We start from the raw sequence: 21,616 nt of genomic DNA on the forward strand, positions 1-21,616 counted from the left end.
ATTTCCTATTTCAATGAGTTGGTTACTGGGGGGGAGGAAGAGGGGGAGGTATAAAGGATTGGTTGTTTTTTGGGGGTTTTGTGGGGCTTATCGTTAGCCTTTGAATGTAAATGGACGTAAAGATGTTATTGAAAAATTTGTGAATAAAATATTTTTTTTAAAAGGTTCTCTTGGCAGTACAATGAGAATTCATTACGGTTGTCTCTGGCGGATGAGAAAGTTGTCTCATGATGAAAGGCTGACGTATACTCTCTGGAGAGATGATGGGTGCGATTTAATGGGAAAAGTTTTAAGTGTCATTTCAGGCGCTCAGGTGTTTCCCGACAGCCAAGCTGGCGAGATTGCGGCCTGTATTTTATGGCACTTAATAGCCCCTCCAGCTGATTTGTGTCTGGCAGCTCCCTGCTAACAAGGGTGAGATACTGAGGTATGTGTCTGGCGAATCAAATGGTGAGAAGCTTCTGAGGGCTCATTTTTGGAACTAAGTGTCGTTAACTATGGCCGCGATCTTGCCAACTCGGCCCTCGAGTAAACCCCACCAATTGCGCCCAAAATGGCACTTAAGAGATTTTTCCGTTAAGTTGCGCCCAGTCTCAGTATAAGGGACCAATCATTTTGGACTGAATGAGGGGAAATTTATTCACCCAAACGGCTGTGAATCTTTGGAATTCTCTACCCCAGATGGTTCTGGATGCTCTATCATTGCATAGCGTCAGGGACTTGGATTGAATTCTGACCTTGGGTACCTGTCTGGGTGGAGTTTGTACATTCTCCCCGTGGCTGTGTGGGTTTCCTCCGGGAGCTCTGGTTTCCTCCCACAGAGTTGTGTGGCGTTACAGGGATGGGGCCTCAGTGGGCCTCGGATGGTGTTCTTTCAGAGGGCTAGTGCAGACCCGATGGGCTGAATTACCTCTTTCTGCACTGTAGGGATTCTAGAATTCTATGATTCACTTTGCAGGAGATCTGCAATGTCTTCCCTGTTCAGGCCAATGGTTAGTGGATGTTGGCTTCCGATTGCACCATTGTAAACCAATCTGCATATCTAAAACCCTGCCACCTTCAGGAAAGCAGGCTAAAATCATGAAAGCCCTCCATCTCAATTCTCTTGTCCAAGGTTATCACCTCAGCCCCGGGCCATCACTACTCGAGTTCCTTAGTGCAATATCCTAGTCCCAACCATCTTCAGCTGCTTCATCAAAGACGTTACCTCCATCATAAAGTCAGAATTGGGGATGTTCGCTGATGGTTGCACAATGCCCAGTACCATTCATAACTCCTCAGATATTGAAGCAATCCGTGTCCAAGTGCAGTAAGACTTGCCAAATTTAGGCTTGTGCTGATAAGTTGAAAGTAACATTTGTACCACATAAATGCTTGGCAATGACCATCTCCAACAAGAGACACTCTAAGCAGATCTCCTGGACATTCAATGACATTACCATCGCTGAATCACCCACGATCAACTTCCTTGGTGTTACCATTGCTAAATGCTGTGATTACAAAATCAAGTCAGAATTCTGTTACGAGTAACTTACCTCTTGTTCTCCATCTACAAGGCACAAACCAAGTGTGTGAGCATACTTTTGGCTTGCCTGAATGAATACAGCCTCAACAACAGGAATCTCAACATGATCTGGGTCAAAACAACCTGTTTGATCAGCATCCAACCCACTGCATTAAATACTCACTTCCTCCATCGCCAGCGCACAGTGGCAGCAGTGTGTAACATCTACAAGATAAACTGCAGCAACTCACCAAGGCTCCTTTGACAGCACTTTGCAAGTTCCATGCTAGTTCCCTCCAAGCCATACACCACCTTCATTTGGGAATGTATTAGCGTTCCTTCACTGTCACTGGGCCAAAAACATGAAACGTTCTTCCTAACGGCACTGTGAGTGTACCGACACAACCAGACTGCAGCGGTTCAAGATGGCAGCTCACCAACACCTCCTCAAGGGCAAGTTGAAATGAGCAGCAATGCTCACCAGGGTAGAAACTTCACACCTGCGAAACCTCTTCAGTTAATTGAATAATGATTTAAATATATTTAATTTTTCGATTATATCTACATTACTCTTCCTGTGAGTGTGCAGCCTGCATCTTCAAGGCGGTTTGGGCTGAAGAAAGAAAGCCCGAGAAAATCCACAGTGCCACAGCATCATAGTTTTCTCCAGAAGTGATTTGTTGAAATTTGAAATCCAAAGATTTAACGAGGTTTTGCTTTCAACTCAATAGATGGTTAGTTCCATTGAGACAGAATTCCTGGAAAACCATTAAACTCCCCCAAATATACCACTCGACATAGGGGATTGGACAGAAATCCTCCCATAGCTCCTGCAGCCAGGGTTTGAAGGGGTTCTATAAATGGGACAGGATGTGGTAATCACATCCTGCTAGCCTACTTCAAGGCACACAAAGGATCTGCAACTGACCCACCCTCAGAGGCACAGAAGCTCCAGATCCTCGACACGCGCCTGAGCTCGGACATCTTCCCCCTCATCCGGGACATGCCAACATACGCTGAGGCCATGGCGCAACTGAAGGAGAACTACACACAGCAGACCAACAAGATCTATGCCAGGCACCTCCTTGCCACGCGGCATCAACTCCCCGGTGAGTCTGTAGAGGATTTCTGGCGTGCCCTGCAACTCCTAGTGAGAGACTGCGATTGCCAGGCCGTCTCGGCCGCTGAACGTTCGGACTTGCTACTCAGAGACCCGTTTGTTACAGGCATAGAGTCGGCCTACATCCGCCTGAGACTCTTAGAAGGGGCTCCCCTCGACCTCGCGGCGACCAAGAAACTAACGCTCTCGCTCACGGTCGCCTCCCGCAATATTCAAGCGTATGCCCCAACCGCGCAGCCCACCCCTCCTGGACATCGTGGATCCCGCCAGCGAACGCTCTACCGTGCACCCCGTCAGCGACCGCCCTCAGCCAACCACAGGCCTGTGCCGCACGGCAACCACACAACCCCGGGGGAACCAAGTGCTACTTCTGCGGACAGACAAAGCACCCCTGACAACGCTGCCCGGCACGGAGCGCGCTCTGCAAGGGCTGCGGTAAGAAAGGACATTTTGCTGCTGTGTGCCAGAGCCGCTCGTCGCCACCGTTGCCCCGGCGGCCCCCATGTGCAACCCCCGGGCACCGCCATCTTCCTCCCCGCAAACCACGTGCGGCCCGTGGGCGCCGCCATCATGCTACCCTCACAAACGTGCGGCCCGTGGACGTCGCCATCTTACTCGCCTCACAAGTGCAGCCTGTGGGCGCCGACATCTTGACTGCCCCAGGACACGTGCGGCTCGTGGGCGCCGACATCTTGACTGCCTCAGGATTCCTGCTTGTCGGACACCTCGTCGGGCCCCTCATCGTCTGCAACCGCCGCCGACCAGCCACGCCTGGTCTCCGCAACCACACACGACCGCACAACCTCGCGACCGCGTCGACGACAGTGAAGTTCGACGGGCACAAGGTTTCCTGCCTTCTGGACTCCTGGAGCACTGAGAGCTTCATCCACCCTGATACGGTAAGGTGCTGCTCCCTCATGGTACACCCCACCAACCAGAGAATCCCCCTGTCCTCCGGCCCTCCAGCTCCCACTCTGTGGCGATCGGTGGGGGAGGGGGGGGGGGGGTTACTGCACTGCCATCCTCACCATCCAGGGCGTAGAGTTCAGTGGCTTCCGCCTCTACGTCCTCCCCAACTCTGCGCTGCCCTGCTACTCGGCCTGGACTTCCAGTGCAACTTCCAGAGTATAACCTTGAAATTTGGCAGGCCCTTACCACCCCTTACTGTATGGGGCTTCGCGATCCTTAAGGTCGACTCATCCTCCCTGTTTGCGAACCTCACCCCGGATGCAAACCGTTCCCCACCGGGAGCAGACGGTACAGTGCCCAGGACAGGACCTTCATCAGATCTGAGGTCCAGCAGCTGCTACGGTAAGGTATTATCGAGGCCAGCAACAGCCCCTGGAGAGCCCAAGTGGGAGTGGTAAAATCTGGGGAGAAAAACAGGATGGTCATTGACTACAGTCAGACCATCAATTGGTACACGCAGCTCGACGCGTACTCCCTCCCCCGCATATCTGATATGGTCAATCAGATTGCACAGTACCGGGTCTTCTCGACAGTGGACCTGAAATCTGCCTACCACCAGCTCCCCCCAGCAAGGTGGACCGCCAGTACATTGCATTTGAAGCGGACGGCCGCCTTTACCATTTCCTTAGGGTTCCCTTTGGCGTCACTAATGTGGTCTCGGTCTTCCAACGGGAGATGGACCGAATGGTTGACAGGTATGGACTGCGGGCCACCTTCCAGTACCTGGACAACGTCACCATCTGTCGCCACGACCAGCAGGACCATGACACTAACCTTTCCAAATTCCTCCACACCGCCAAAAGCCTTAACGTAACCTACAACAAGGAGAAGTGCGTGTTCAGCACGGACCGATTAGCCATCCTCGGCTGTGTGGTCCAGAATGGAGTTATAGGGCCGGACATCAATCACATGCGCCCCATCATGGAACTCCCCCTCCCCCACTGCCCCAAGGCCCTCAAACGATGCCTGGGGTTCTTTGCGTACTACGCCCATTGGTCCCAAACTATGCGGACAAGGCCCGCCCACTCATTCAATCCACCGCTTTCCCACTGACGCCAAGGCTCAACAGGCCTTCCAACCGTATCAAGGCTGACATCGCCACGGCCGCGATGCACACGGTCGACGAGATGTTACCATTCCAAGTCGAGAGCGATGCATCAGATGCTCTGGCCACCACCCTCAACCAGGCAGGCAGGCCCGTGGCATTCTTTTCCTGCACCCTCCATGCCTCCGAAATTCGGCACTCCTCTGTCGAAAAGGAGGCCCAGGCCATCGTAGAAGCTGCGCGGCATTGGAGGCATTACCTGGCCAGCAGGAGATTCACTCTCCTCACTGACCAACGGTCGGTTGACTTTGTGTTTAACAACACACAGCGGGGTAAGATCAAAAATGATAAAATCTTGGGTGGGATTCGCCCCTATCCGGCGGGGGGTCCCGGCGTAGCGGAGTGGCGCCAACCACTCCTGCGTCGGGCCTCCCCAAAGGTGTGGAATTCTCCGCACCTTTGGGGGCCAGGCCCACGCTGGAGCAGTTGGCACCTCGCCGACTGGGGCCAAAACCGGCACCAGCGGCCTTTGACGCTTGCCGCCCAGCACCGGGGCTGGCCAAAAGGCCTTCGTCGATTCGCGCATGCGCCAGTGACTGCCGCTGACGTCACCACTGGCGCATGAGCGCTGGGGGATTCTCTTCCGCCTCCGCCATGGTGTAGGCCGTGGCGGCGGCGGAAAAGAAAGAGTGCCCCCACAGCACTAGCCCGCCGGCCGATCGGTGGGCCCCAATTGCGGGCCTGGCCACCGTGGGGGCACCCCCCGGGGTCCGATCACCCCGTGCCCCCCCCAGGATCCCGGTGGCCCACTCGCGCCGCCGATCCTGCCGCCACCAGAGGTGGTTCAAACCTCGGCGGTGGGAGAGGCCTTTCGCCGCTCGATGTGGCGCAATTCCCGCCCCCGCCAGTTCCCGGGTGGCGGAGAATTTCTGCCACGGCGGGGGCGGGACTTTCGGCGGCCCCAGGCCATTCTCCGACCCTGCGTGGAGTCGGAGAATTTCGCCCCTTGAGGTGGAGGATCGAGCTGTCCACCTACAATTACGCGATTTTGTATAGCCCCGATAAGCTCAATGAACCCCCTGATGCCCTATCTCGAGGTACATGTGCCAGCGCACAAGTGGACCGACTCCGCACCCTGCACGACGATCTCTGTCACCCAGGGGTCACCCGCTTTTATCACTTCATAAAGGTCCACAATCTGCCCTACTCCATCAAGGACGTCAGGGCTATCACCAGAGACTGCCTGGTCTGTGCGCAGTGCAAACTGCACCTCTACCAGCCAGACCATGCGCGCCTGGTGAAGGCCTCCCGCCCCTTTGAACGAAGCGTGGACTTCAAACGGCCCCTCCCCTCCACCGACCGCAACACGTACTTTCTCAATGTGGTCGACGAGTTCTCGAGATTGCCCTTCGCCATCCCATGCCCCGACATGACGTCTTCCACCATCATCATCAAAGCCCTTAACACCATCTTCGCTCTGTTCGGTTTCCCTGCCTACGTTCACAGCAACTGGGGTCCTCATTTATGAGCGATGAGCTGCGCCAGTACCTGCTCAACAGGGGCATTGCCTTGAGCAGGACGACCAGCTACAACCCCCAGGGAAACGGGCAGGTGGAGCGGGAGAATGGGACGGTCTGGAAGGCCGTCCAGCTGGTCCTACAGTCCAGAAATATCCCGGCCTCCCGCTGGCAGGAGGTCCTCCCCGACGCCCTTCACTCCATTCGGTTGCTCCTGTGTACCGTGACTAACGAGACTCCCCATGAACGTCTGTCTGCCTTCCCTAGGAAGCCCACCTCCGGGGCTTCGCTCCCGACATGGCTGGCAGATCCAGGACCCGTTCTCCTCCGTAAGCACGTGCGGCTACACAAGGCGGACCCGTTGGTTGAGAGGGTACAGCTACTCCACGTGAACCCCAGTGCGCCAACGTAGCATACCCCAATGGCCACCAAAACACAGTCTCCCTTTGGGACCTGGCACCAGCCGGGTCCCCGCACACCATCCCCTCTACCCCGGCACCACCCTCACTTCCCCCGGCGCACCCCGCCACAGCCCCCTCTCCAGGGCGTTCCACCCTACCCTTGGTTCCACCTGTTGATGAAGATGAGTCGACACGCTCCCGGAGTCACCGACGACCGAACCAACGCCGGCATCAACACCGCACCTGCGGCACTCGCAACAGCGGATCAAGGCGCCCGACCGTCTAAATTTGTAGACTCTGTCAAAAAATTTTTACCAACCTGTTTGTAAATCGTTTCCAACATCCTGTATGTGAATAGTTTCCACCACCTCCGCTAGACTTTTTTTAACAGGGGGTGAATGTGGTAATCACCACTGTTGTATTATGTACTGCATATGAGGGTATTACGGTAAGGTCCCCATACTACAGGTATGGGGGTAGATCCCTGCCTGCTGGCTCCGCCCAGTAGGTGAAGTATAAATGTACGTGCTCTCCGAGCTACAGCCATTTCGGCAGCAACTGCAGGAGGCTACACATCTCTGTGTACTAAAGCCTCAATTACTCTCTACTCTCGTCTCGTCGTAATTGATAGTGCATCACAGGATTCTGGGATAACCAGGTTCTACCTCAATTTCCTGGTCCTCCCAGATGGCTGTCTAGCTTTCTGCCATTTTGAGTGCTTTACAAAGTGTATTTTGTGCTTGAAAGGTCAAAGCAATGTATTAAATATACCTGTAATTATGCCTTGTTTTGTTTCATAGCTCAAAGCCTATGGTGGCAAGCTGAGATATGCAATTTACTTTGAAGCCAGAGAAGAAGTGGGCCAATCTACCTACGAGCCTCAAATTATTATGAGAGGTGGGCCCACAAGAGAGATGACTATTGTGAGACATGTATCTGCACCTCAAATTGGACAGCTAACCAGACATGAGGTAGAACTCACTGAGGTAAGTATTGTTAATGTCAAGTTGTGCAAATGGAAAAAACATATTCATTTGTTGCTAATAAATGCTAATTAAGTTGCTAATAAAGTACATATTATCTGAACCATTGTTTGGCCAAGATATTAACAAGAACAGGTTACATAGGTTGGGACAGGTGGTGGGTGGAGTTTCTGACTGAAGCATACCGTGAAGTTTTAACTCCTCAGCCTATATCTTTTATCTTTGACAAGCCCCTCGGCGGGATGTCAGTCAGTCAGGCAGACAGGACTCTAGAATAAGCGGCAGGAGCAGGTACGTCCAATCCCCAGCCCTGGGGATTTTGAACAGGAAGCATGTTTGATTGAGGTGGTGGGAGCTCGGGATGGGATAGCTGGGTTATAGCACCTCTGGTTCTCCTGGTCCAACCAGCCATTGTAAAACCTTCAGAATAACTTAAGGTACAGACTTCCCATCTCATTAAAATATCTTATATTACCAACACACCTCCTGGTATTGTGTTGGCTTTCAATCCCTTGGTCTCTATTAACCCCAGAGATAGTAGGGATCAGGTTTGAAATATTTTAAATTTAACCTCTGATCTAACCCCATCACATCTATTTCTGGTGCCAAAATGTGCCCCCCTCTTATGTCTGTAAGAATGTCTGGTAATAGGCATAAATGATTATTGTATCCCAACAACCAATTATTTTACAAACAGTGGCCAGATGAAAATGTGTTTTATTGTTCCGGTAGGAGTAATGCTCAGAAATAATCAATTCTACCCAATAAGATCACTAATGTCCTTCAGGGAAGGAATTCTGACATCCTTACCTGGTCTGGCCGACATGTGACTCCACAGCAATGTGATTGGCTCTTAAATACCCTGTGTACACGTCATTGTCAGGGTGGAGTTGGTGGTCACTGTTGCCACTCCTTTCACACTCAGTGAGTGCCCTTGGAGCCCCAGGGTTCACTTCAGGATGGAGGGATAGTTGGATCGGGCCCCGGCTGCTCATGCGTCACCTGGCTCTGCCAGCCCTGGTGGCTCCCCATTGTCTGCAGCACAGTGTCGACGCCCTCAGCTATGCTCCACAGTGACTGGGAAAAGCTCCACAATGCCTCGGCTATGCCCACCTGACTATGGGACATGCTCCGCAGCGCCTCGGCTATTCCCATCTGAAACTGGGGCATGTCCCGCAGCGCCTCAGCAAGGTCAGCCTGGTACTGGGTGACATATCTCAGCGACTGGGACATGCTGTCAAGGCCATCAGCCATGGCCGTCACCGACTGAGCCATGCCTTGGACATCTCCGCTCATGCTGCAGAAGTCGTACATCAGACTCTCCATTGTGGTTGCCACCCGAGTAATGTTGGCCTTGGTGCCATTATCGGCTCCATCTCCTGCGCCTGTAGCCACTGGGACTCTTCCAATCAGCTATGGACCTGCTGAGTGTCATTGATATCTTCTTCTGAATCTCACCCTACCATCTGCATTAGCTCCGGGTAAACCTGTTCCACAGGTTTAGCATCTGACAGGGATCCAGCAGATCTTCGACTGCTGTCTCACCTGGGCATACCAGCTGCCACCTGATGTACATCAACAACTGTGGTGCTCACCAGATTGTGCCCCAGAAACCTGACCATTACCATTGACCACCGAGTGTATGTCTCTACGCTGGTGGAGGGAGGGGTTGACAGCTGTGCAGCAAAAATATTGGCATCCTTGGTACTCTTCTCCAATGCGTTCTCTTGCGAGGTGGTGTGGGGGGTCCACCCTGGCATCCGCTGCAGGTCCTGCGGGAGAGTTAACATGTCAGTGTGAGGTATGGGTCAGTCTGTATGGCATCAACAACTCATGTCAGACAGTTCATCTGGGTGAGGACAGGTGGATCCTCACCTCTGCGCTATGCGCCGACCTCTACGGTGGTCACCCCCCGCGACATCCAGTGCCCATTCCTCATAGGGAATGAGGACTCTCATGTCCGGCACTCCCCTCTGGGCCCTCTCCTGTTGGTGGCGGGCCAACTTCTTCTGCAGGGACACAGGTGGGGGGGGGGGGGGGGGGGGGGGGGGTCCTTTTTGTATTTACGATCATAGGACTCCCGGTATTGCCAGCTTTTTGTAGCCCCGCCCCATCGGCCTGTCTGTGTGGACCATGCCTGCATTTTCTATGCACAGTGTGCTGCATAATGTGGCGAGAAAAGCCAGTTGGGCAGCCTGCGAACCACACATGAGCCTGATCACCTCAGCCAGCACTCAATGCAAAAAAAAAGTGAAATCCCTGCCCAGTGCCTTATTACAATGAATCATCTCAAAGCACACTGACAGTAGTTATATTGGAAAACACAGCAAACTTATGCTATATAGTCATTAATTAAATGAATAAATAAGTAAACTCCATATTCTCCCTCAACTAGTGACTTGGAACATTAATGCACAGCCTGAACCATGGGAAGAATCAGACTGAATCTTGGTTTAAAGGTCCTGAAATTAGAAGACTCAATTACTGTTGCTGTGATGTGGAATGCAGATTGATGCATCAGGCAAAATGATTAACATGTTGCATTCTTGGCTTTCACGTAATTAAAGTCAATTGATTTCCCTCCATACCCAATTATGGGTGGAGTTTTACAGTGGCGATGTTTAATGGACTTGTTGAAGTCAATGGACTTTTGAATGGCTTGCTGCATTTTACAGCCCAGTCTCCACCACACCAGAGCTGTGGAATTTGCCTTATGCTTCTATCAAACATACCTCATGCTAGAAGCAGAATCTTACATTTTCATGGTTGACATCAATTCTCAATAATGGAATTTGACAGTGCAGCATTGCAGTTCCAACCCATGGTTCATGAATTCTTATTGCATTTGAAATTCACCATTCAATCAGAGCATGAATGGCTAATTTACCACAGTACACTGGTACAATTTTATATTTCTTTGTGAATCATTTCACTGATCTGTGAAATTACCCTTCACACCTGTGAAATAATAACATTTAATCACAGATTATAGGGTGCATTTATTGATGCTGTTTACCTAGTGGAAGCCATTGTACTACAGGGTATCTCTGATTCACTTGTCTTTCAAGCACCATTCATCACTGGCAGTGTGGGGTTAATAAATTAACCAATATTTACCTTTTAATGTGGAAATGCCAATTAGAATAGGCGAGATCTAACGGAAAAGTTTCTAAGTGTCATTTGAGGTGGGTTTTGTTGGCAGTTGTGCCCGGTTCTGTCGACAGGTTTCCTACCGCTATCTATCCACACTTAGTCATTGAGTGCGAATCTCCAGCCGTGTTGGGCTCTCGCTTGAGCGCAATGCGGGTGGAGAATGCCAGGAGAGGCCTCCAGCGAGCTTCCCGATAGGCTCCGCGCCTCCCGGGGTTCTCCGAAGTCGGAGATGTCGGAGTCGGAACCGTGTCCCAAATAGGCGCACGGAAGTAGGTCGTAAATCTATTCACACCTAGCTGCGCAGGATCCAGTGGCCTCCCGTGATTCCTCGGCCTCCCCAGCAAGACTGCAGCCGGGTGCCAATCAGTGCTGGTCCACAAAACATGGACCACGCAGAACGGTACCGGGGGGGGGGGGGAGGGGGGAGGTCTCCCGGGCCATGGAAACCTCAATGTGGTCAGGGGAAGTGCAGGATGGTCCCCTGGCCCTCCCTCTGGAACGTGGGCACCTTGGCACTGTCCAGATGGCACCTTGGCACTGCCCCCTGGCACTGTCAAGCTGCTCGGATGACACTGTGAAGCCAGCAGAAGCATTGTCTGGGTGCCAGGGTGGCAGTGTCTAGGGTCAGGGGGCAAAGGGGGCCATGCCCATGAAATGAGGGTAGACGGGTGGGTTTGAAGGGTGGGGGAGTGCAGGGCAGGTACGTAGGGGCCTCTGGGAAGTTAGGTGTGTGATGGATGGGGAAAAGGGTGCTGTAAGGGGGAATGGGAGGGACCACATAGCAGGGTGTCCTCACTTGGGGGGTGTGGAGTAGATCGATGTGTCTGGGGGGGGGTGACATTACCCAGGGGTAGGAGGTTGGGGCCCACAAGCTCACTTCGTGATCGGGGAACCCTTTCAAAATGGTGGCCCGATCTCGGAGTTCAGTTCCACAAAGCTAAATACAATTTTAAGTGGGGGCTAAACCGGTGAGACACTCCCCAGGGCCCAAAACGGTGACTAAGTGTCATTGAATAGCTTTGAGGAACTCGCCAGTAGAGCCAGAGGGAAACTCTTTGAAAGATCGCAAGAAATTAACTTTGTAATTTTGGAGGAGAATCGGGCCCATTTTTTTGGGGCCCTGGAGAGTTTCTCACCAGTCTGGCCCACACTTGGGCCTATTTGTTTTTACCGTGCCCACCACTTGATCACCACATACAGGGCAGGAACCATTTAATGGTCTGCTGACCCCGGGCCACAATTTCTGGTCGCCGGGCAGGTGCTGCCTAAAAATCTCGCCCTTAGAATTATTTTTATCGCTGGGGAGCTGAACTCTCTGGCCAGACCTGCTCCTCGGAGATCTGGTCACCATTTTGAAAGGGTGTCCTGAACTCTAAATGGGCTTGTGAGTACACCATATTCCCCCATCCATAGGAAATATCACCCCCCACAGACATGGGCATTGCACCACATTGCTGCAAGCAATGACAGCTGTTGTGGGCAGCCCTTTTTGGGCCTTCCCACTCCCCCTTCCAGGACCCCGCATTTCACCCCCTCCCCAGCCTTCTGGTGGCCAATTCATACAGTCCCTGCACACCCTTCACCCTTCATACCCCCCCACCCCCGCTCCAACCTCCTTTCATGGGCATGGCCTCCCTACATCTCTGACCTTTAGCAGTGCCACCTGGGTCCCCTGGTGGCACCCCTGCCAGTTTTGCAGTACCTGCCTGGCAGTGCCAAGGTAACCAGGTTCAAGGGGGAGCCACCCTGCCTTGTCTCTGACCACCCAGGGGCCTCTAATGGCTCGAAAGGCCCCCCATTTCTTCCCGAGTGCCATTCTGCCTAATTTGTGTGGACCAGTAGTGAACGACGCCCGGCTGGGGTCCCCCTGGGGAGGTTGGTAGATGCCGGGAACCTGACAGATCCCGGGTGAGCATGCCTAAGTGGGTTTCAAACCGACTTAGGCATGCAATGTTTGGTCCCGCCCATTGTGGGTGAAATCCTTATCACAATGCCTTGCGAGCCCTGGGTCGATCTCTTGAGGCGTACTGGCTGTTTCCGGCATCAACCAGCCATGTTGTGCTCCCGTTTGGATGCGGCGCAGCTGGTAGATCGTGGCCAATACCTTTATTCAAAATTGCTCATTTTTTCAAATAGTTATAGACTACTGGGAGCCGAGGGAGGAGGTGGGGGCAAACAAAATAATTTTCTGTGAATGATCTTCAAAATACTTTTTTTTCAGCATGATTGGAAATATGACAATTCACCAGATGGCAGACCTGTTTCTCGCAAAGACTTCATGGATGTGCTGTATGACATCGACTCCATCCTCATCAAGGCATCTTATGGGACTTTCATGAGACAAACCAGGTATGCACAGAAGCCAACATAAGAAATTAGAATGCTAGTTCGGGAAATTCTAATTCTGCATATACAGTTTTCATTTTACATTTGACTTTCTAAAACCTGAGTTCAGAATTCTCCCCAATCACTTGTCTGATTTGGCCAGCCAACCCATGTTGGCGGGCAGTTGACGTTATTTGAGAAGTTGTAAATTAGGAAAACTTGACTTGTGTGGTGATTAGGGGTTGCAAGCACGCTCGGACAAAAACATACATTGAAAAATAGGATTTTAAAACAAAGTGCGGGAAAAAAAAAGCAAAACCATTTGGCTGGGCCCATTGAGACATGACCCACCATGGGGGATTTGCAGTCACAGCCATAAATCCATTGGGTTTCTGCATGACTGGATGATCCCTACGGTGGATGGGACTGGAAAATCCTTCCCATTTATATGTAGCTAGGTTGCAGACCAGCCATGATGTCCTCACTGAATAGTGCAATTAACTTGAGGGGCTAAAAGGCCTATTCCTGTTCCTCCCAATTGCTGCCTGTATATTTGCAACAGGGACATTTGCCATCTGAAATTTGACTGTATCACGCTGGTGATAGCAGTGCTCCAGCAGCATGATTCACTTGATCAGATACCTTTTGTGATGCAGTTCTGAAGACATTTTTTCGCTTCATTTATTGGGAGTGTTTCTTTGTTCAGACTCTCAGTAATTATCCATGTGTTGCCAAGATTTTAGTATAATCGATCAGATTAAGGGGACCATTTCATTTCTCAAAAATGTTTACCCATTAAGATGATTCTGCTGTTTCAATAAATTGCTACAAGTCATACCAATCATGAATGGAATTATTATTCTAATCGTGGCATTCCATTAAGGAACGAAAGTGACTTTTTTTTTCCTCACACTTGACTTTGAGTTGCAGGAGCAGAATTTCACCCAGCACGTATTCGGGGAAAGCAGTGATTGTAAAACATTGCTACTAAAGTTCAGCGTGGCCGATTTGATGGAGAATGATGAGCTGCAGCTCCAACTGCTTGTGTGCTTGCCATAAATGTGCAATCTGACTAAACATACACATATTAATGACTGTGAAAAGCAAAATAGAGAGGAAGTTTCAATTTAAAGGCGCAATAGGATGTTTCAAGAAGTTTACCAAATTTATTTTTTTCTTTCGATTGTCAATCCAGGATCTCTGAGATATCTATGGAAGTGGCAGAAGCCAGTGATCGTTACTTCCTGGCTGAACATGCCCAACAGATTGAACAGTGCTTTTGCCCAGAAGGTTATTCCGGTTTGTCATGCCAGGTAATATCAATGGTCCTTAGAGCCCGTGGTGGAATGAAACAAAGGGTGACCTAAAAATAAACATTTGTAGAGATAAGTGAAACAAATAATATACGTGAACAGATAATTATGTGATAAGAGTCTGGAAAGAATACACTGGGTGAAGAAGTTTTTATGTCGGGAGTAGGTTGACGTTGATATTGTGGTCATGATGCCTTCTATGAGGAAATTAGTCTGAAGCTTTCTAGCAGTGAACTGGAATCATGGTGACAATAAGCTGTCTACCATTTTCTAAAAATAATTTAGAGAAGCATTTTTTACACATCAAAACCCAAAAGCTCTGCTGCAGGCATGTGAATTTGTTTCACAACCAATATTACTCAGAGGCTGAGGGAATTATCTGGAAATGAATTGTTTTGTCATTTTGATTTTTTTATTAGCGATGTGAAATTCAAATATCTGTCAGTCTTAGAAGCAGTATTATATTCTATGTTCCTAGTTATATTCATACATTATGTGCAGTTAGAGTAGAACCAGTTGGACAATGATTCATGCTTAAGACAGTTTACTAAATAAGAATGGCACTTATATAAATGCATACCAAACCAATCACCTCCAAAGTTAGATGATGAGAGGCTTTCAAAATATAACACTGTGTTCATCGTTATTCACTCAGCATGCTGAGAGTTTGTTCCAACAAATAATAATTTCAAGGTAAATTGATGCTATTAGTTTAGAACAATGATTTGAATTTATACTTGTTACAAAAACAAGTTTGTAGAGTAAGGAAAAGTTACTTAAATTGTCTGAGAATGACATGAATTAACCAGAACATATTTGTCAAATTTTGTTTTCAGAAAAGACAATTGTGTGGCACCAAATATTATTGACTTAGATGGCTGTTTGGAATTATGATTGATACTGTCTTATTGGATTTTAATGGCGTGAAATATTATTGGTGGTGATACGAACCAGCTTTAAAATTATTAGTTATGTTTCCTCCAGCACATTTTTCTGATATATTTTTTTATTAGCTGACAAATACATGAGAAATGTATTGCATATTTTTAATTGATGCTGAGTATCCCATTTGTTTTATCAGTGGTTAAGCTGGGTACTCATTTAAAATGATCAACCCTCAGACAAATACTTCAGGTGCATTTAATGTTCGCCAAGAAAGGGGGGAGAATAGGAGTGGAACCTTTGAATAGCGCAAGAAGAACAGTGTCAAGTCTCTGATGTGGGGCGGGGGGGGGGGGGGGGGGGGCGGGGGGGGGGGGGGGGGTAGAAGTGCCGAGTTATCCCAATGGGGTGGGGAAGCTGAATGGCAAAGTCAACGGCATGTTGAAGAAAGTTAACTATATTATGCTTGCCTGCAATGCATACTCGTTAAACCACAACGTTCAGCGATTAATTGCTAATTTATTGATTATGTTCACGGGGCATGGGATTCATCGGTCTTCATTTTTATGGCTGGTTAATGTGGAAGTCAAGCAGGCATGTCAGTCTTCGAAGTGGACAGTTAGCGAGAATTGTTTGGAAGAGGGAAGAGGAAACTAAGAAGCATGAAGTTGAAGTGCGACTGAGGGGAGGGCAAGGATCACTGAGGGGAGGTTGAAAGCGAATCTGAAACCAACATCAGGATGATCTCCATCAAGACCAGGGTGAGCTCTGTCAAGACCAGGGTAAGCACCATTCAGTCAGAGGTGAAAGGTTCTCCCCTATATTGAACCACTGCAAATAAAATTGGTTTGGTCCACCCTGTGTTTCTGGAGCCTCAGGTGGAGGAGGAACTGCACAGAGGAAGGATGGAACAGTACAGGCTTGGAGGGCCGAAGGCCTGTTCCTGTGCTGTATTGTTTTTTGTTCTTTGGAACTGACTGTAGGCGAAGTGCGGCTCCAGCTGTGGTGAGAACAGATGCTGTGGGCTGCCAGGAGGATGGCAATCAGTGCCCAGTCCAATGCAGAGCAATAGGACATCGCTGAATCCAATTTACTCACCTCAACTGGCTGCAGGTGACAAAACACAACGCCCGTAATGGCTGAGGATTTATTTGAAGACACTCCTTGTTGGAAGCGATACATGCTGTTCCTGAGGCTTGAATTGTCGTCTCCAGGTCAGGCTTGCTGAATCGACAGATTTCCAGGCTTGACGAACCCAATAAAAATGTCTACCTGCAGATCAGATTTTTGATTTTGGGGTGCATGGTGCAGGTTTAGGTTGTTGACCGCCTGGTATGGTGGAAGTAGTGGTGTCCCATGATTCAGTCGTTGGAATGCTTGAGAGATCCTGAAGAGTGCTCATTGATCATGATCCTGCCTCACTTTGATTTTGACTTTCTTCTTGTGCCGGAGACAAAGTCTTTATCCTGAGGACTGCCTTGCATTTCTGCTTCTCGGTTATTATCCTGAACTTTGCTCCCTGTTGATCATGTTGTTGTCTGCTTGATATTGTCAGTTTTTACCATTTACAGGGAAGTGAATAGTCTGGCCATTGCCATTGATTATCCTGATTTTATAAGTTTATGTCATATCAAGTGTAATGTTGAATGCGGGATTTGTGCACAGCCTTTATCCTAAATATATTTGGACCTTATATTGTCTGACAGTCTTTGTTGTAGATGGAGGAGGGTGCTTTTTGTTGTCTCCTCCCCATCTTGCTTAGAAGGAAGATGATTGGAAAGGAGTGTGGGGTGAAGGTTTGGAGTTGGTCAGGTTAGTTTGTTCTCGCCGTGATCGCAAAAGGCCCCCCCCCAGTTTTGGGGTTTTTTCTTACCTTTTCTCTTAATTTAGATTCAGAGCATCCATGCTTTTTCTTTTAGGCCCAGGCAGACTGCATGATATGGGATGGTTTCTCTGCTCTGTCCTGGATCCGAACTGCATTGTGGGTGTCAATGTGATGTCAATGTGGGAGGAAACTGGAGCATCCTGAGGAAACCCACGCAGATGCGGGGAGAATGTGTAGACTCCGTACAGACAGTGACCCAAGCTGGGAATGGAAACCGGGTCCCTGGCAATGTAAAGCAACACTGTGCTCTGTGCCGCCCATAACTTTGTGCTGCTGGTGCAGACGAATCTTGTATCCGTGGAGGGAACACACTGGGGATATTATCCCTGACTCATCCGGTCTTGTTTGTTCCTATGTTTGTAATGACTTCTGTTATGATCTGTCCCTGTTTTGCATTGATACTGATGTTTTCTCTATTTTTCTTTTGTTTTGATGCAATATTTGTAAAAATGTGAAAACTTCAATAAAAATGCCATTAAAATAAACATGAAATTGATCAAATCTAACAATGACTTATTTTTTCTTTCTACTTCAGGATTGTGTCCCAGGTTATTACAGAACACCATTGAGATCAACAATCAGGGGGCCTAGACCAGTGATGTGGAGCTGTGTACAATGTCAGTGCAACGGCCATAGTGACATCTGTGACCAGAAGACCTCCATATGTCAGGTACTAAATAGTTTCTTATTATTTGCTCAAAAAAACTGAAGAAGCTAATTTCCAGCAAGGAGTTCTGTTTTCCATACATTATCACTGTTGTAAAAAGGGAAAAGGCTTACATTATTGGAGATTCAACACCAGATTTTGTGCTTTAATTTAAAAAAACTAAAGCTTAAAAGTGAAAGAGCCTTATTCTGCACGATATGGCATGGTTTCTCTCCTCTTCTAAAATCTGACTGAATTTAGCTCCAATAGTACTCGACAGGCAATGTTCATGTCATAGAAGAGCCAGGTCATGCCAGCCTCTATTACCTCCCCTGACCAGTAAATACAGTTAGGTTGCTTGCTACAGACACCTTGAGACTAATTTTAAAGGACTAGCCATATCAGTGATAACAGAGCGGAGACTGGGCACTCTGCAATAACTCGCTCATCTCCTGGCCTCTTCACAAGGTACAAATCGGAAGTGTGATGGAATACTCATATGCTCAGACAGGACAACATTTAATCATCCCATAATCGTTCAGGTCAGTGAAAGTTGTTGTTCAGCAGTTCTAATAGTTGACTCAGCATCCATCCAGTCACCACTGGTACACTATATTGTCTACAAGATGGACTGGATGCCATTCACCAAATTTTCTGTTACAGCAGCTCCCAGCCCTTTGATTTCAAGCACTGAGAATGACAAGTGTAACAATATCATGCAAACATCCTCTCTCTAAGTTGTCCTCCAAATCACATACCATCCTGACATATATGGTCTGAATTTACTGGCCATGGTGGCGGCCCCAGCCGTGGGCCCCAAAAAGCCGCAGGCAACCCAGCAATCACCATTTCTGGGAACTCCAGGCCTTAAAAGGTAAAGGCTTTTCCTCTAAAAGCTGCCAGCCAATCTGGAAGCAGCTCCACTAGGAGCAGAGGACCCTACTGATGTTGTAGAAAGCCAGGAATGAAAACAAAATGAAAATCCCTTATTGTCACGAGTAGGCTTCAAATTAAGTTACTGTGAAAAGCCCCTAGTCGCCACATTCTGGCGCCTGTTCGGGGAGGCTGGTACGGGAATCGAACCGTGCTGCTGGCCTGCTTTCAAAGCCAGAAAATTAGCCCTGTGCTAAACAGCAAACAGTGAAGGCGACCTAAGAAGAAGGTGAGTGGAACCTGCCCAACCAGGCCTGTCAGGCAGGCCCCAGAGAGGGGCAGATCATTGTGGAGGGCTTAAGATGCTCACTCTGTGTTGGTATCACTGGTGGGACACTTGGTAACACTTATGATGCCCCATACATTTTTCATGGAGAGCGCTCAACTGAAAATGGTATGTGGCCTGGAGAAAACCTAAATGGGAAATATAAATACGAAACATATATTCATATACCACCGCTCATAATTGAATATCGCAAGACATTTTACCAAAGATGTCAGTGGGGAATGAGTAGGGAATTAAAAAAAGGCTTTGACAAAGAGTCATCAGACTCGAAACATTAGCTCTTTTCTCTCCCTACAGATGTTGCCAGACTTGCTGGGATTTTCCAGCATTTTCTCTTTCGTTTCAGATTCCAGCATCTGCAGTAATTTGCTTTTTAAAGAAAAGGTTATAGCCGTGATCAACAGCAGGAAATAAAGTTGTAAGTTTTGAAGAGCGCTTTGAAGCTTAGCATAAGATATCAACCCGAAAAAGTTTTGAACCAAGTCTTAAGCTTGTGGGTTGGTAGCTGAAGATTTTTTTATTTATTCATGGCTGCCAATCAATCTCATTGGCTGAGAAAGTGAACAATTATTAACATTAAATCTCATTTCTTTAGTTTGTTAATTGTTTTACGAGATTTCTATTATCGAATTTTAAAAATATTTTAAAATTTGCCTTTGTGTCTCTTATTTCTCTTTCCAATCTTCCTTTCCCTCTTTTCATTTATTTATTTATTTTTTAAAAAATATTTTTATTAAGGTTTTGCAGAATTTTTCATAATAAAAAGGTAGTAACAATAATAACAAAACAAACTAGAGTGAACATTAACATAGTGCAAATAGAGAATATAAAATAACAATTAAATAGACATTACTCCACACGATTCCGTCTTCCCACACCATCCCAATGAAGCATTCACCCCACCCCAACCACCCCCGACCCCCCCTACGGATTGCTGCTGCGACTGCCATTTTAATTTTCCCCGAGAAAGTCGACGAACGGCTGCCACCTCCGAGAGAACTCTAGCGTAGACCCTCTTAAGGCAAACTTTATTTTCTCGAGGCTGAGAAACCCAGCCATGTCGGTAACCCAAGTCTCTACACTCAGTGTGGTGATATGCATCACTGTAGACACACAAGGGGTTAATGTAAGTACACATAAACCAGTTAGACTCTAGAGGGAGCACCGGAGACATGACACACAGACACTCAACCAATAGGTCGGTTAGATAGGACACGACCAATGGACATTCACGATACACACAGAGGTGACACTACCACAGGGCAGCATTACACCAACCCATATATAAAGGACACAGCACACATGATCTTTCTCTTTCCAGTGGAGACACTCAGTGAGTTCAGACACAGGGTTGATTCAACATCACACCCACCACGTGGATTGTAGCAGATTGGTTTGTCAGTCTGAGTAGCTATAGAAGGATTAACAGTAGTGGCAAACCCGAGTAGGAGAATTGTAAATAGTTCAATAAACGTGTTGAAGTTATCTCCACGTCTGAACCTTCCTTTGTCAGAGTGCACATCAAGGTAGCCGCTTATGCTACGCCAAGAGGATAACAAGACATGGTACCAGTTGAGTAACCATTTCAATCCATATAGTTACAACTCAGCAAGCAGTGACAACCAGCAACAACAGCCAGGCAAGACGATATTCGGGATTCCGGTTCCGAATCAGCTCATGTACCAAGGCAATCTCAGTATAAACTGCCGTTGGTTCTGGCAGAGATTCGAGATCTACCTGGTAGCGTCCAACCAAGATGGCGTGGCGGATGCAGAGAAAATAAAGCTTCTACTCACCATCGCGGGTCCAGTAGCAGCTGAAATCTTCCAGACTTTCAAATACTCAGAGCTGCAAAACAAGAGCGATTTCCAAGCAGTCCTGGACAAATTCCAAGAATTCTGCGATGAGAATACAAGAGAAAAAGGTAAAAGAAGCACCAAAACTCACCACGAGGTAGGCTTGCAGCAGAAATCTGCAGGTTTGAATTGTAGCCATCTTGGTAAAGGTGCTGCACATGCGCAGTGGAGAAAAAGGCCCCAAGTAAAGGAACAAAGATCTGGGCATGCCCAATCCCTTCCTACGACCGACGTCACACGCTTCGTGATGTCAGAGGCCCCGGACCACACCCCCTTAAAGAGGAAATGGCCCAAAACACGAAAAAAAAATCTTAAAGCCGTAAAACAAGATTTTTTCACCTGGAATGACAGCACAATGCCTGAAATTCAACCAATAGCTGAAAGTAACCTCCGCAGAACCCTGCAACAAGCAGGTAGCACCGCCCAAAGAGATGATACAGTCCTTGAATACTACGACTCCCACCTTTATTCCTTCTTTGGACATCACGAGCCCAATGCCAGCTCCGCCACAAACAGTGATGATATGGTCCTAGAAGACTACGACTCAGACAAAGGTTTTTTCATTAGCGATGGTGACCCCAGTACTGAATCCGACTCAGATGTGGATGTGTTCTTCGGATTTGAGGATCTTCAGCCCAGCATATATGACATCCCGACTCGTGAGTGCAGGATTATGCTGCGGCCTGAAACCAAGAGACAAAGAGCGGTACAAGCCCACAGAGAGCGGCCTGCTGCCACACAGAGTAGTCCACGCACCGCAAAGGGTTCCTGACTCCACACAGAGAGTGGTCCACGCAC

The 21,616-nt window shown here is 48.5% G+C and overlaps 1 protein-coding gene across 5 annotated transcripts in view; it reads left to right on the forward strand.

Moving 5' to 3' along the window:
• The window catches only part of lama2 (laminin, alpha 2), a 607,521-nt gene that overhangs the window by 419,023 nt on the left and 166,882 nt on the right, over window positions 1–21,616 (forward strand). For all 5 annotated transcript variants that reach the window (XM_038799795.1, XM_038799796.1, XM_038799798.1 and 2 more), the window contains 4 exons: window positions 7,357–7,542; window positions 12,914–13,041; window positions 14,213–14,330; window positions 17,633–17,767. In XM_038799795.1, the coding sequence (XP_038655723.1) occupies window positions 7,357–7,542; window positions 12,914–13,041; window positions 14,213–14,330; window positions 17,633–17,767 (567 nt within the window). The remainder of the gene's footprint in view (window positions 1–7,356; window positions 7,543–12,913; window positions 13,042–14,212; window positions 14,331–17,632; window positions 17,768–21,616) is intronic.

This window comes from Scyliorhinus canicula, chromosome 6, assembly GCF_902713615.1.
Source record: "Scyliorhinus canicula chromosome 6, sScyCan1.1, whole genome shotgun sequence".
Classification (NCBI taxonomy): Eukaryota; Metazoa; Chordata; class Chondrichthyes; order Carcharhiniformes; family Scyliorhinidae; genus Scyliorhinus; species Scyliorhinus canicula.